The sequence below is a fragment of the Polistes fuscatus genome, unplaced genomic scaffold (assembly GCF_010416935.1).
Source record: "Polistes fuscatus isolate 324 unplaced genomic scaffold, CU_Pfus_HIC Scaffold22, whole genome shotgun sequence".
Lineage (NCBI taxonomy): Eukaryota > Metazoa > Arthropoda > Insecta > Hymenoptera > Vespidae > Polistes > Polistes fuscatus.
The window spans coordinates 771,345-788,431 of record NW_025113099.1 but is presented as its reverse complement, the minus strand read 5'-3'; the positions used below and the strand labels follow the sequence as shown (position 1 = coordinate 788,431).

General features: G+C 28.2%; 3 protein-coding genes across 6 annotated transcripts; 1 reads left to right on the top strand and 2 right to left on the bottom strand.

The window, feature by feature from the left end:
• Window positions 1–7: 7 nt before the first annotated feature.
• Window positions 8–8,290, bottom strand: LOC122517982 (glutathione S-transferase 1-like). Of its 2 annotated transcripts, none has more exons than XM_043636621.1 (6): window positions 8,182–8,290; window positions 2,085–2,239; window positions 1,396–1,454; window positions 1,140–1,281; window positions 869–1,036; window positions 8–301 (listed from the first exon to the last, which is right to left on the bottom strand). In XM_043636621.1, the coding sequence occupies exons 2-6, from the start codon at window positions 2,226–2,228 to the stop codon at window positions 158–160; spliced, it is 657 nt and encodes a 218-aa protein (XP_043492556.1). In that variant the 5' UTR covers window positions 2,229–2,239; window positions 8,182–8,290; the 3' UTR covers window positions 8–157. The 2 variants fall into 2 exon arrangements, with proteins under 2 accessions (XP_043492556.1, XP_043492557.1); XM_043636622.1 differs by lacking the exon at window positions 8,182–8,290 and adding an exon at window positions 2,632–2,760.
• Window positions 8,291–9,931: 1,641 nt separating this feature from the next.
• On the top strand, window positions 9,932–14,587 carry LOC122518001 (tryptophan 2,3-dioxygenase). Of its 3 annotated transcripts, XM_043636643.1 has the most exons (8): window positions 9,932–10,221; window positions 10,953–11,113; window positions 11,214–11,404; window positions 12,890–13,249; window positions 13,344–13,593; window positions 13,668–13,761; window positions 13,825–14,015; window positions 14,464–14,587. In XM_043636643.1, exons 1-7 carry the CDS (start codon window positions 10,193–10,195, stop codon window positions 13,994–13,996), a joined length of 1,257 nt encoding a protein of 418 aa, XP_043492578.1. In that variant the 5' UTR covers window positions 9,932–10,192; the 3' UTR covers window positions 13,997–14,015; window positions 14,464–14,587. The 3 variants fall into 3 exon arrangements, with proteins under 3 accessions (XP_043492578.1, XP_043492579.1, XP_043492577.1); XM_043636644.1 differs by lacking the exon at window positions 14,464–14,587 and having other exon boundaries at window positions 13,882–14,142; XM_043636642.1 differs by lacking the exon at window positions 14,464–14,587 and having other exon boundaries at window positions 13,825–14,142.
• Window positions 14,308–17,021, bottom strand: LOC122518003 (cathepsin O-like). The gene is made up of 7 exons (XM_043636645.1): window positions 16,625–17,021; window positions 16,215–16,353; window positions 15,858–16,096; window positions 15,533–15,681; window positions 15,226–15,276; window positions 14,608–14,876; window positions 14,308–14,497 (listed from the first exon to the last, which is right to left on the bottom strand). The coding sequence occupies exons 1-7, from the start codon at window positions 16,808–16,810 to the stop codon at window positions 14,454–14,456; spliced, it is 1,077 nt and encodes a 358-aa protein (XP_043492580.1). The 5' UTR covers window positions 16,811–17,021; the 3' UTR covers window positions 14,308–14,453.
• Between the last annotated feature and the right edge of the window lie 66 nt (window positions 17,022–17,087).

Here is a 17,087-nt window from a genome sequence, read left to right as displayed (position 1 = left end):
GACTCGGTTATAACGAGCTAGATCAAAGTTTTTAATTATAAAAAAACAGATTAACGTAAGTTAATTACATGCAAATGAAAAAAAAATAATAATGATAAGAAATATATATGTAAGAAACAAAGTTTTTCCAATCGATCATAGAAGATTCGTTAAAGAATCATTCGTTCGCAATTTTCTGTTGGAACATTTCGTGAAGCATCTTGTTCCCTGGTTCGTTGTATTTTCCGTAACCCGGTAAATGTTTCTCGCAACGTTTCAACCATGCTTGAACGTTCGGATATTCGTTCAATTGCAAGAGAACCTGTAAAAATTGTTTATCGATTAATTGATAATAATTCATTCAATTGAAAATTATCGTTAAGCCGTAAAAAACTATTGACCCTATTATTAGAATTTTTATTCAATTTTGATAATAAAATTAAATTCACTTGATAATAAAATATTACAAAAAGAAAAAAAAAAAAATAAATAAATAAATACAACAAACAAGTTTCAAAACGGAATTTAACTTTTCATATGGAAAATCGATATATCTCTCATAAATAGGCTTTGATAAAAATTATTTTAATAATAAATAAATTAAAATTTAATAATTTATTTAATAATAAATTTAATTTATAATAAATTTATTTAATTATTAATAAAAATAAATTTATTTAATTTATTTAATTATTTTTATTATTGATAAAAATAAATTTATTTAATAATAAATAAATTAAATTTTAATAACTAAATAAATTAAAAATACGACAATGTATTAGATTATTTTTATCAATTTTTTTCAAATTTTTCTTAACAGTAGAATTAATCGATTATAACGGATGTGCAATTGTATTGAAATCATCGATGGGATTACGTAAAAACTTACGGTCATTGAGGAAACCGTGCTGACGCAGCAAATATCAGCAATCGTATAAGAATCCCCGACCAACCATTGTTTACCTTCCAAAAGCTTATCGAAAATTTCAAGACCTTCCTTGGCCTCCTCTAATAATTCATTTCGAACTTTTGTCTCCGATCCAAGAAATATTGGTTTCTGTGAGATAACCAACAAATTTTTTATTATATAATTCAATATTTACAGAAAAAAAAAATCGTATCCATTTGTTTATTTAACGATAAATATGTATTATACTTACGACAATTCTTTTAAGAGATGCGAAAAGGACCGAAGCATCGAAAATTAAACGTTGCCATACTGTTGATCTCAATTGGAAGGATTTCGGATAAAGTGAATCATTCGCGCCATATTTATCCACCAAATAAGTAGCGATAGCGTGACTATAAAATTCAAACATGTGTTACTTTATCTTCCTTATGTCAACGTTTATCTATTCTGATAAAAAAAAAAAATTAAAAAAGAAAAATAAAAAAAAAAGCAAACAAGCCACTCACCTATCCCATAATACGAAATCATTATCCTGTATGGTTGGAATCGTGTGCTGAGGATTTAGCTGAAAAATTACCGAAATAATACACGAATAACAAAAGAAAATCAATATTGGATTTTGTTCATTTTGAAAGTTAGAACTACTGAACAGTTGAAGTGTTATTCAACAATGACATAACCATTCTCTGTCGAGTTATCAATTATATCGCTAACTGGACTTTGTTATTTGTCCAGATAATTCGTCAAAGAAACGATAACCTTTCAAATATACAGGGTGTCTCACGTAAATATTTTCACAATTTTTCAAGTACTTACGATAACCTGATAATTTGTCATTTTTTGGTTGAAATTTTCATTTTTTTACTTTCAAGGTCATACTAGTTCGTCGAACTCGTATTAAAATATGGGCTGTATAATACTGTAGAGTCAAAAATACAGAGTGCCATTTAAAAACAATAAAGATAGCTTTAAAATACATTAAAAAAAAGAGAAACAATTTGTTTGAATTTCTTTTTATTGCAATGTATAGTCATTCAAAAAATATGTTCAACTTTCATTTAAAGTATTTTTTTATCAGCTTATCGCAACTACTTAAAAAGTAGTAAAAAGTATTACGTGGGAAATCTTATTTATGTAGATATGTTAATGAAGTATTTCCATGAATTATTAAAAATTGATTTCAATGGAAATGTACCTTAACAAAATCTTCTTTGCGATGATCTTCGTTGAGCAAATTCATTTCCTTAACATCAAAATCAACGCCAACGGCTGCTCCTACCATAAGCACTGCACGACAAGGTGGACTTAAGATAGTCGAGTACAATGTAACCTCAGGCATCTTTCCTTCCGCTACAAGTAATTATAAATATTCAATTCAAATCATTCCAATGTGACAAATTATACGACGCTTTAACAAATTTCTCTCAAATAAATCGACACAAATTTCGATATTTCACTTGAAAATAAAAATTAAACAAAAATATTTCACCGACTGTCAATTGTGACAAATCCAATATCTCAGGTACGACAAATTCATTGTTTAAAGAATACAAAAAATACCATTTGTCTATCTCGTGATTAGATATAACCTCTAAAAATATGAAAAATAAAATAAAAATACCATTTTGTCTATCTCGTGACTAGATATAACCTCTTGAACGAGAAAAATACAATATTAGCAAGAAAAAAAAAATGAAATACGCATTTTGTTTGTTCAAACACGAGTTTTAGATATTACTCACACTTATTTAAAGAAATATATGGAAGAATGTGACGTTAATAATAAAGATGAAGATGAAGAAGAAAAGGAAGAAGATGGGGTCCACTTAAACAACACCACGGCCGGTTTGTTACTGATAGATTGACCCAATCGTACCGACAGTTTTATCGTTGAGTATAGTTAGTAAAGCCGGTTATACAATACTTCTCGTTTTCTGTACACTGCGTTCACCAACCTACTTGATCAACCTATAGGAATTGATCGACACTGATATTAAATTTAGGGCAGTAATTAGTCGTTTCTTGAGCTACTCTTTTCGTTCATTAAATTTCATATTATATATTTTTTGTTTTTTTTTTTCAATTACAATACATAAACGAATCACATATAAATGATATTTTTATTTTCGTTAACATATTAATCGACGAATAAATTTCCTGATAATTATAATACTTCACTGACTGTGTGTGTGTATATTATACAGAATTTATGTAAATAACATAAAATAACATAAATCTTCTTATTTTTAATATAATTTATAGTATTATTTTTGATTGTTACATACATGTACGATAATTATGAATATAAATTTTATTTCTTCAGTTATTTCTGTACAATGAGGGAAATAAAAAAGAAAAAAAACAATTAAAACAAGAAGAGAGAATATTTCTATAAATAAATATCCAAGGTTCGATCAAACGTGATAATTATGTTCGATTCTATTTTAACGAGAAAAATTATTTTCTGCGTGTACTTATTTATATATATACACACACACACACACACACACCTTGATATATATTATACGTCACAACGCATATTCGGTTTCGCGGTTAGAGGTTTTCTATTTTTGAAAAATAATCTGTAGTGCCATGGCCAGTCTTTTCTATCATCAATCGACTTTGTTACCCATGCTATTTGTATCTACAATTTTCTACAAACTCATAGAAAATATTTATCATTGAAAAACAGTAATATCAAAAAATCTGATAATAATAATAATTAACAAATTGATATAAAATTTATTCACTTTCGCAGAGAAATAATTTACAACTATTTTATTCATTATTTATTTATTCATTTTTTATTTTTATTTCTATTCATTATTTATTTATTCATTTTTTATTTTATTTTTATTCATTATTTATTTATTCATTTTTTATTTTTATTTTTATTCATTATTTATTTTTATTTTTATTCATTATTTATTTATTCATTTTTATTATTCATAAAAAAACTATTAATTTATACACGTTCATACTTTATTTCGTTCATTATAAAATAATATAAAAGAGATAATATTTTATCGCATCGTCATTTAGTTTCGATATGGATTCTATGTATTGCAAAAGATCTAAAAAGAAAAAACAAGAAAGAAAGACAAAAAAATAATTATCGTTTAAACGGAAACATCATAATTATACTCTTCCCTCGTATCACCGTGAAAGATTTCACTCGTCAAATTTACACCTCGACTAAAACGATAACGTTTATTTTTTTCTCGTTCTCCCATAAATGTTTTCCATCTTTCACGCCATTTAAGAGATAGGCAATTTCCACCAAATGAACGATAAACCATCGTTTTCTTCTTCTTCTTCTTCTTCTTCTTCTTCTTCTTTTTCTTCTCCCGATTTAGTTTTTTTCCCTCTTTCAACTCGAACTCCAAATATCAAATATAAAAAACTCTTCAAATTAGTCTCTCTCTCTCAAAAAAAAAAAGAAAAACCAAAACCAAAAATAAAATTAAAACCCTGACCAAAGATTGATAGACTCCAAAATTAAAAGAAGATGAAAAAAAAAAAGAAACCGAAAGATCTCTCAACGTTCTGCAACAAAAAATAACAAACGATCTCGACGAAAGTTGTATTTGAAAAAAAAGAAAAAACTTGATTTCCGAATAGTAAATTAATTAATCCATTTCGATGGCAAAGTTAAAACAATCGAAATTTGCTTTGAAAATATATCATTCGAAGGTCACCCGACTGCTATTCGACGGTACGCTTCCTCTCTAACCTATCAACTGTCTCCCCCCCCACTCCTGCCCCTTTCTCCTGGTTTCTATACCGTACGCCCTGGCTAAGCGCATGCACCTGTTGCATCGTTCTAGATACAGCACTGGATTACACGGCCTTTAATCGTACATAATGTCATGGGCGTTGTCTTTCCATGGCACGGCTATGACTCGTTCAAGCAAATTCGACTAACTCGACTTTGATGTTATTTTTGTTGTTATATAATATTTAATACGTAGGATTAGCACCTTTATCCGTGTATATGCATGGATAGATGTGTGCGTGTAATTGGTAAAGTGTGCACCAATGACGTCACTTGTCGCGTACATTTAATCTCGATAATCCGATCTGACGGATAACGCAATTCTAAACTCAATAGCACTTGCTTATTGGATATATGTATGTGGACGTGTTACGTATTATATTTATGAGTGTTTAAACATTATCTATGGATATTATTTATAAATGTCATATTTTATATTTCATTTTTTTTCGAATAATTTTACTTATTTTTTCTGTTTTTCATCTAATGCTATTTGTGTAAAAATTAATTTTTTTTTTAAATCCAATTATTTATTACGTATTATATTTATGAATGTTTAAACATTATCTATGGATATTATTTATAAATGTCATATTTTATATTTCATTGTTTTTCGAATAATTTTACTTATTTCTTCCGTTTTTTTTTCATCTAATATCTATGTAAAAGTTAATTTTTTTTTTAAATCCAATTATTTATTACGTATTATATTTATGAATGTTTAAACATTATCTATGGATATTATTTATAAATGTCATATTTTATATTTCATTGTTTTTCGAATAATTTTACTTATTTTTTCTGTTTTTCATCTAATGCTATATTTGTGTAAAAATTAATTTTTTTTTTTAAATCCAATTATTTATTACGTATTATATTTATGAGTGTTTAAACATTATCTATGGATATTATTTATAAATGTCATATTTTATATTTCATTGTTTTTCGAATAATTTTACTTATTTCTTCCGTTTTTTTTTTCATCTAATATCTATGTAAAAGTTAATTTTTTTTTTAAATCCAATTATTTATTACGTATTATACATATGAGTTTTTAAACATTATCTATGGATATTATTTATAAATGTCATTTATATTTCATTGTTTTTCGAATAATTTTACTTATTTTTTTCTGTTTTTCATCTAATGCTATATTTGTGTAAAAATTAATTTTTTTTTTAAATCCAATTATTTATTACGTATTATATTTATGAGTGTTTAAACATTATCTATGGATATTATTTATAAATGTCATATTTTATATTTCATTGTTTTTCGAATAATTTTACTTATTTTTTCTGTTTTTCATCTAATGCTATATTTGTGTAAAAGTTAATTTTTTTTTAAATCCAATTATTTATTACGTATTATACATATGAGTTTTTAAACATTATCTATGGATATTATTTATAAATGTCATATTTTATATTTCATTGTTTTTCGAATAATTTTACTTATTTCTTCCGTTTTTTTTTTTCATCTAATATCTATGTAAAAGTTAATTTTTTTTTTAAATCCAATTATTTATTACGTATTATACATATGAGTTTTTAAACATTATCTATGGATATTATTTATAAATGTCATATTTTATATTTCATTGTTTTTCGAATAATTTTACTTATTTTTTTCTGTTTTTCATCTAATGCTATATTTGTGTAAAAATTAATTTTTTTTTTTAAATCCAATTATTTATTACGTATTATATTTATGAGTGTTTAAACATTATCTATGGATATTATTTATAAATGTCATATTTTATATTTCATTGTTTTTCGAATAATTTTACTTATTTTTTCTGTTTTTCATCTAATGCTATATTTGTGTAAAAGTTAATTTTTTTTTTAAATCCAATTATTTATTACGTATTATACATATGAGTTTTTAAACATTATCTATGGATATTATTTATAAATGTCATATTTTATATTTCATTGTTTTTCGAATAATTTTACTTATCTCTTCCGTTTTTTTTTCATCTAATGCTATATTTGTGTAAAAATTAATTTTTTTTTTAAATCCAATTATTTATTACGTATTATATTTATGAATGTTTAAACATTATCTATGGATATTATTTATAAATGTCATATTTTATATTTCATTGTTTTTCGAATAATTTTACTTATTTCTTCCGTTTTTTTTTTCATCTAATATCTATGTAAAAGTTAATTTTTTTTTTAAATCCAATTATTTATTACGTATTATACATATGAGTTTTTAAACATTATCTATGGATATTATTTATAAATGTCATATTTTATATTTCATTGTTTTTCGAATAATTTTACTTATTTTTTCTGTTTTTCATCTAATGCTATATTTGTGTAAAAATTAATTTTTTTTTTAAATCCAATTATTTATTACGTATTATATTTATGAATGTTTAAACATTATCTATGGATATTATTTATAAATGTCATATTTTATATTTCATTGTTTTTCGAATAATTTTACTTATTTCTTCCGTTTTTTTTTTCATCTAATATCTATGTAAAAGTTAATTTTTTTTTTAAATCCAATTATTTATTACGTATTATACATATGAGTTTTTAAGCATTATCTATGGATATTATTAATAAATGTCATATTTTATATTTCATTGTTTTTCGAATAATTTTACTTATTTTTTCTGTTTGTTTTTCATCTAATGCTATATCTGTGTAAAAATTAATTTTTTTTTTTAAATCCAATTATTTATTACGTATTATATTTATGAATGTTTAAACATTATCTATGGATATTATTTATAAATGTCATATTTTATATTTCATTGTTTTTCGAATAATTTTACTTATTTCTTCCGTTTTTTTCATCTAATATCTATGTAAAAGTTAATTTTTTTTTTTAAATCCAATTATTTATTTACGCCAATAATAGATATACTAATCGATCCATTATTTTATTTCCCTTCCGACAATTTTTTATCCGTCGAATAGAAAATATTCGTGATAATGTGTCTCTTATTTTTATAACACGAGTAGATTAAATGCATGGAGATAATAAACAAGATGAAAAAAAAAAGAAAGAAAACAGAAATGGAAGATAAAGTGGAACGGGACAAATAAAAGATAAAAATCATTTAGACGATTCCTTGTAATGAAATAGCTAAATTTTTATCTCTTCTCTCGTTCTTCTTTTTTTGTTCTTTTTTTTTCTAACCGCACTACGAATTCACAGCTACTGATTGAGATGGGCAAGGAAATTAAAGCGAAACATTTGCTACGAGAGAAACACTGACGTACGTAGTCGAGATATACCGAAGGATCGATTTTTCCTTGTGTTTATTTTGTGGAATGCGAATCGACGCACGTATAATTTGTTTATATACGACATCGAAACAAATAAATACAATTTACTCGGTAGAAACCAGTAAAATGTAAAAAACACGAAAAATAAATACAAAAATGCTACGCAAAGAAATGAACTACTCATTTTGGACGAATAAAATTATTGTTAATCGTGATTATTTGAATCCTAACAGAACAGAAATAAATATATTGATATTTATATCTACCTGATTATTATTGTTGTTTCCTCTCAATCGGTTTGTCCGTCGTCTTGATTGATGCAAAGATCGGAATGAGGAAGAAAGGCTATGCGCAACGAGACCAATCGTATTCATTTATTCCCTACACCGATTTCAACGATGCTAACCAATATGGATAACGTTGATCATTCTTTCGCAACCCGCAAAATTCGAAATGTATGCGAGGAAAGAACATGAAAAATATCAAACTAATTAAATAACAATTTATTAATCTATTTAAATTGTACTCTTAACATCTCTAAAAGCAAGGATCTTTAAATATTCGTGAAATTAATTAATCATCGTAATTTTAATTATACGATAATAATATATTATCCGAATGGTTCATAAATTTTCTATCATTTTTAATATAATATTTCTTTTTAACTGATTCGAAAATAATCTCGAAAAAAAAAAAAGAGAAAAAAACAAGATCAGTATATTATTCGTCCCGTTCGTTCATATACCTTATCTGTAATTAAAACATCAAATGTACAGATTTAGAAAATCGTCCGACAGAAAAAAAGAACACCGACAACGAAGACACGACGTGAAGTCTCTTCGGATGTTGCCTAGAAAAGATATAACGAATAGGATGAAGTTAGTCAGCCATTTTTTTAGGAGAGAGAGCAATTAGAACCACTATCTAGATCGCAATTACGTGTATACATTTTATACAAGTTTTTCATAATGTCTTTTTATGTTTACGACATACTTCGGTAAATAAGATTACGTATACACTCACATATTGAATACGAGAAATATAAATGATGAAAAAAGAAAAAGCAACATGGAAAAGATCCTCACTCCTTCCACTTTTCCGAGTTTTTTTAACTTTAAAATGTTATGTTTTAAATTTATTTGAATAATTCGTTGGAATAATAATATTTCGTAACATAATTTAACGCATTCAATTACGATAACGATATTAAATTTCGTTTATTTATAATCCATGAATAAATTGCTTATTTTTAACATCATCCTATCCTAATTATCATTACGATCGTATATCAGTTATTAGTAAATGATATAATTAGTCTACGTATAATCTATATTTTTAAATATATAAAAACATAGAATAAAGTATATGCATTATTATATTAATGCTATAATTGATATTCATCCTTATTCTCTGTGAATGGTGGTAAATTTCGTCGAATTTGTAAATAATTTCTGTGGTCGTTAAATCTATTCGTCAAAGCCGACCGCACCGCCATCTATCAGAATTCGTGGGAAGTAATATTTTTCAGCACGATCTTACGTCATCCTCGTGAATTAAAACGCGCGTTCGATCGATTCCAAATATAAAAATGTGACCGTTTGTTTAATTAGATAAAATAATGATAACATTATGATATTTTGCATCATACTAATCACATTCTCTCAAATCTAACAATCATGCAATGATGAGAAAGCATTTCTTCGTACTCGTCGAATGAAAAATGTTTCAAAATAATTGGTCGAAAAGAAAATAATTCTTTTAAAAAAAATATATATATTTTATTAAATTTAAATGAAAATATTAATAAATTACACTCTCTCATTATTTTAATTACGAAGATAGGTAAGTGAATATAAAGAATGGATATAATTTATTTGAAAGTAACCGTAATACAATTGTAATTTCATTAAAAATATTGTAATATGGTATACGAGTAAATAACTATGGAAATACGTAAGTAAATAAATAAGTAAATACTTACATAGAATATAGGGTCGCCTATAAGAAGGATAACCGCGTGTTCTGAGTCGTTCACTCTTTAGTCGCACGCCAACCATCTGTTCGACGACTCGTATCGCGTGTTGATATTTTCGGCAAAGATCGCGATTAAACGAATTTAATTATAGAAAAATCATCGAACTTTTAACATTAAATTATAATCCATGCAGTGTTTATCAATAGATATATGCGCCAATTAATATTAATAAATAAAAATAATAAGTTAATTTTGTAGAATTAAAAAAGAAGCAAGCATCAATACACGTTGACGAAAAAACAATGGCCTGTCCTTTATCGGGAACGATCACGTGAGTGAATTTTTATAATTAAAAAATATATAACATTCGATGTTCATTCTTAAGGCAAATTTTTTCTCTGGTAAGAATGGATATTAATAAAATAATAATAAATATTAATAAAATATATATTTAAGAGATCGATCTTATGAATATTTTTCTCACTTGCATCACTTTTTTTATATAAAAAAATATTTCTTTTGTCATTATATATTTATTTATCTCGATTATTATCTCTATATGCGTGTTTCTATAGAAAATAATATACACATGTATAAAATTGAAGATCACCCAACTATATTAGTTAAAAGATTCGATGCATGCGATATTAAATTTTCTCCTTGACTTATGCTACATAAGATAACGATGATAAAAAATTCTAAGAGGGTAAAAAGATCATGCTAAATCTAGATATTTATGTGTTGTGACAATAAATTATAGAATTTCGTTTTATTCGACGATTAAAAAAGACAATTGTTTATAATTATTAAAATGGGTATTTTAGGGGGAGATTAGACGGGTTAAAAAATCTTATTGAACGTTATTTAAAGATCTTGTGGGTTTTTTTTTAACCCGTCCAATCTCCCTAAGATAAAAACAAGATAAAAAGCAATGAAATTGTTTATAATATGTATCTATCTATCTCGTATAATATCTTAATCGAAATATTTCATGTTATTTTTCTTTTTCTTATGTTTTTAATTATCAAAGGGTAAGATTGATCCGTAGTTATTTTCTCTTAGAGATGATCAGAGTCAAGAGAAAACTCAATTAACTGAAGGACCAGGCTTGCTTTACGGAGAGTATCTTCGTTTAGATAAAATCTTAACCGCGCAAAGACTTCTCAGCGCTGAGTGCAATGAAGAGGTACACGACGAGCATCTTTTTATCATTACTCACCAAGGTATTACGAAGATCTTTTCCTCGGTTTCGTACTAAAATCTCAAAGGAGAAAAAAAATCAAAAAATGATAACAAAGACAAGTATTTTCATTTTGATCGCAGCATACGAGTTATGGTTCAAACAAATTATCTACGAGTTGGATTCGGTCAGATCACTCTTCAGTTCGGATTCGAACATTTACAACACCACCAATCACACCTCGACGATACAAAATGGACCTTCTCATGTCTTGAACGAATCGAGAACTTTGGAAATTCTCAAACGACTCAATCGCATCGTTCTTATATTGAAAGTATGTTTTCTTTTTTTTTCCAATTATTTTTATTCCCCAAAAAAAAGGAACAGAAGAGAAAAAAATGAAAGATACAAATCTAAAAGTGTATCAATACAATTGAAATGATACAATTATCACAATGAGATAACAATTGCGTTACCGCAAGTATTAGAATCTAATTTACTTATGCAAAATTAATCGAACAACAAACCTCTGACAATTGATGTCATTAATCTGGTGGCGTCTTGGCATGCGTTGCATTTGTTTTATTTTCTCGTGAAAGAAAACAACAACGCGAAACAAAAAAAGGAGAAGAAAATAATGAAAATCTGTTCTCTCTCACAGCACAAAACTGGATATGAAATGAAACCGATCCATATTCCGACTATCAAAGCCAAACGAACGACGATGGGCACATATTTTTTAGTTTCTCCTTTTCCTTTCACATTAACAACCCAACCTGTTTCTCCAGGAACAACAAACCTTGTGTACGTGTGTGTGTGTGTAAGGACCACTGAAATAATATACGGAACCTGAGTAAAATAATACCGACAGAAGATACGCGACACCTTTTATGGATAACCATAGGCGCAAAGAACTTGAGCAATAATTTTATTATTGCCGTTCATTCCTTACCGCAAAATATGCGTGCGGTTATTCCCCCCTTTCTCCTCCTCCTCCTCCCTCACCACACTGCCACCCGCATTATCTACCATCTTTCAATTAAAAAAATAAAAAATATATTACTGTTGCTTTCGTTGGACGTTAAACGTCTCGTAATAAAAAACTAAAATTGACTTTAATACTTTAATAAACTATTTTAAAATGAATCCATAAAGAGTCTGACACTAATCGATCTATCGATGAACTTTCGCATGATTACATGAAAAATAAGCGAAGAAACGATTTGTCACCTTTAATGTATTTCACTGTCGTGGTAAATCCATGCTGAAGAGTACGAGTACGATAAGTGTCTGCACCAAGCAACCATATAAATGCGGAATATACCTGTGGTCTAATCAATAAGCTCTATTTATGTATACTTGAAAGAAAGAAATTTTCTTGACAAAAAAAAAAACAAATTAAAAGATAAACGCGAAATGTGTAGTTAGAAATAATATGAAATTAAATAGTCCAATGGGGGGGGGGGGTAAAACATATTAACCCTTTGCACTCGAAGCCTTTTTCGTTTGCGCGAACCAACAACTCAAAAAGATTTCGGCCAAATTTAAGTAGACATTTTACAGTTACTGTAAAAACATTTATAAACAAACAAGCGTATAGAAATAATAAAATATCATCAGTTTATTCATTTATATGTCGAAAAACAAACAAACTTTGATAAATACTACACTCTGTAATTAGTTTCGTTGCGATATTTAATGAAACTTGAAATCAGCCGGGCGCCTAATCGGCGCCGCTCGAGAGTGCAAAGAGGGTTAAATATTTAATTTAGAAAAAATGTCAACACATTATCTCTTGCGTACGTTTTTTCACACACAGCTTCTAGTGGATCAAGTTACGATCTTAGAGACCATGACACCGTTGGATTTCATGGCTTTTCGTGATTACCTTTGCCCAGCTTCCGGCTTCCAGTCTCTGCAATTTCGATTACTGGAGAACAAACTTGGTGTTAAACAAGAACACAGAGTAAAGTACAATCAAAGTTACACGAGAGTTTTCGGAAGAGATCCGAAAGCCATTGAGGAAATCAAACGTTCGGAAGAAGATCCTAGTTTGAGTTGTTTGGTCCAAAGGTGGTTGGCCCGAACACCGGGTTTAGAATCTTACGACTTTGACTTTTGGGGAAAGTACAAGAGAGCTGTCGAACGTATGCTCTTCGAACAAGAACAAACTGCTCAGGTTGATTTTTTTATTTAGAAAAATATGAAGTTTCAGTTTTTTTCCCAATTTATTTATCCGAGATAGAAAAACATATGTTAATATTTGATCATAGAAACAATCAAAGGAACAAATGAAGGTATATCTAATGAACAGCGTTCAATCTCGTCAAGCCATGTTCCAAACAATCTTTGATGAATCTCTTCATAACGCGCTTGTCTCCAGAGGAGAACGTAGATTTTCCTATGCTGCTTTTCAAGGTGCCGTAATGATAACATTGTACCGAGACGAACCAAGATTCAGTCAACCCCATCAAGTCTTGACTGCATTGATGGACATTGATTCTCTGATTACTAAATGGAGGTGTAAGATTGTCCAGATTATTGATTTTTAAATGTATTTTGAAATGTATTACAATTGTATTTTTGTATTTTTGTAGATAATCACGTTATCATGGTTCAGAGGATGATCGGTTCTCAACAACTGGGAACTGGCGGATCTTCCGGTTACCAATACCTGAAATCGACATTAAGGTAACTAATAAAATAACGAATAATTTGATCAAACTTAATATTATCATACGTTTCAATTAATAGCGACAGATACAAAGTGTTCCTAGACTTATTCAACTTGTCTACGTTCCTAATACCTAGACATTTAATTCCACCGTTAACGAAGCAAATGAAAACGAGACTTTCGATATCTTGGAACGGCAGGAATACCGATAACAATCAGAATAACGCTGAAAATGACACAGAAAGCTCGTGAAATCGTAATCATTCATAAGGTGAAACAATATTCAATTTACATGGGATTTTTTTTAATCTCGTACACTTCGCAATTATATATAGATAAATAATATCTTTATTATAAATTCAAATATCTTGTAACATATAATAAACTTGTCAAATCTGTTTAGTTTTATTCTTTAACTTATCCTAAATACAAATTTTATCTTATCATCATTAGACTATCCTTATTAATTTCAATTAATACAGTAAGATATTTAATATCAAAATTAAATCTTTCTATAATATTTTTGTCAACACTGATCAGAAATACTTATCAAAAATATTCCATATGAAAAATATTTATATATATTCTATTAAATCTCTTATTATCAATCACAGTTTAATGAAATACTTAAAAATTTCTTATTTAACGATAAATATCATATACACTTAAATATGATAACTATAGATTAACGTAATCGTTGTATATTCCATTATTTATAGATGATATCCACCGCTGAAACTTGATTAGCAATTCCTGGTGATACGAAAAGGAAAAAAATAAAAGTAATAAATCAGATCTTCTCGTAAAAAAAGAGTATTACAAACAAATGTTTTAGAAAACAATTCGTATTATCATCGTCTCACCGCAAAGATTACTGCCAATAGCGATGTATATGTAACCTCTATCACCAAAAGCATTACCCCATGAATTCTTGATAATGTAATAAGGTATAGTCTCGGATTTATCGTAGCCTATTATTTGTACAGCATGATTCAAACTGGTAAAAGCACCATCGCAATGATACTGTATAATACCACCTAAATAATTCTGCCAGGATAATGCATTCACCGCAGCAGCCACAGGACCATGAGTGGCCAACGTTACCAGAAGCTCCTCTTCTGAATCTATAAAGCTAACATGATCTATCAGTTAAATATTATTTACTCTTAAGCCTTGTATCTATGTAGAAAATCGATTGAAGACAAATTCTCTTCTTAAACGTTAATAAATTACTCGAAGAATTATAACGTTATTACACAAACATGTTAATACAGTCAACTTATATAACGAAACCTTTGACTAATACAACACGATTGCTTATATTACGCGTTAGATTTCTTCATTCTGAAAGATTGTATAATCGATGCGTGATCTCCACTGGAAATCCTTCACAATCTCTCCATTTTTGCATCCAAGTAAATATATTTGTTCATAACGATTACAAATCTAAATAAAAGTAATAAATTAGAAATTAAATTTACCTGTCGCAGGTAAAGTCCAACACTTTGATACCCAATGTTTTTGCGTTAGCACTGAAATATACAAATATTACTAGATTGTATTATCATAATGTAGAATTCGTGAAAAAATTGGGGCCGTTTGACTGACTGGGGGGGGGGCGGGATTCGAGCCCGGATTTTCCGCTTTCCGGGCGTCTGCCTTTAACCATTGAGCTATCCAGAGTCCACCGTCCAATCTCTTCACGAATCCCTATTTAAGTATTTGGCTTGCTCGCTCGCATCCCACAATAATCTTTTTTCATTAAGTTTATCTAATCCGAAAATGTACCTTTTCAGTTTGCACGTATCGGTCATACGTGTGAGCGGATAATTGGACTCCGGTAATATCGGTGATTTGGTTGATTTTAACCACGCAAGTAGACTGCAAATATCACCACCTTCGCATCCGAGATTACTGTTCTTTGCACAATCAATCATCTGCGAGTATTACAGTATGAAACTTCTTACGTAAGATATATTTATATTCGAACGATAAGAAACATATTATATACTTAACGAATCAATTACAACAAGTGTCCGTGATATGCAAAACAATTTATTATCATAATAGGAAGTGAAGTATTATCTAGTCTTCAAAAACTTCATTAACTTACCTCTTGTACGCTTAGCAAATATAAAGTGCCATTTTTTAAGGCATACATCGACTCGACTACCTCGACTGTACTAAACGCCCAACAGGCACCACAAGATCCTTGACTTTTTACGGGAGAAATAATACCTTTCTGGCGCCAATCTATTTTCAATGGTATACCTGCAGCTCTTTTTTCTAAATGATTTCTTTCTTTTCTTTTATGATGCTCGTGATGATAAGTTGAGCTAACGTGTTTTCTTCCTAATTGATAAATAACGAAATCACAAAAACATCCTTGCATAATATTATATCAAATTTGTCAACAATAAAACGTTTAATCGATAACACATTTATTATTATTACTTCGACGTAATCTCACCTCTCACCGATAAATCAGAATAAAGGATTTTCTGTAAAAATTCATCTTCAAACATATCGGAAAATTCCGTAAGTCCGTAATAAGCACTTTTCTGAGAAGATCGTAAACCGTTCATTTTCTCGATATGTCGTAAAGATCTCTGAAAAAAGGATAATAATCCTATTAGTTTGTTGAAAATTGAATTCTTATCTTATTCTTATGCAATTTAAAGGAGAGAAAAACAAATTTTAAGAAGTGTTTGAAATTGATCGGGGGTGAGGGGTGGGGGGAAGATGAGTAAGCGCGGGAAATTTAATTTTAAAAAGAATACAAATTCAAACAAACTAATCGCGGGAAAAAAATTTCATCGGTTCGATGTTAAAATAATTAACAGATTTATAAATCTTTTTTATAAATCTTATTTATATTACCTGAAATCGTTTGAATCTGTCACTGTACTCGGTTGGATTCTTTCTATAAGTTTTGTTATAACGCACGACATAATTCTCGAACAATTTCATATCTTCGCCATTGTTGTCAGGGCCAACGCGAATGGGTATAACCAAAAAACAAAGGCTCACTATTAAAATTGTTGCTGCAACTGTTTTCCATTCCATGTCGAATACACAACATAATACACGACTGTTGTGTGTAGTATACGAGACTCGAGATCCCAGAGAAACTAAACGAATCTTAATCACGTGACTCAATAGCAAGTATATATTTCTACTTCCATAATGTTTTTCAGGATCGTATGACTGTTCCTAGAGACCCTCGGCATAAACAATTCAAGTGAAATTTAATATGATATATGGACATTGATAAAAATGATAAAATATCACTTTGTCATCAGTATAAAATTCTCGATACAACTGATGTCATTTTAATCTAACT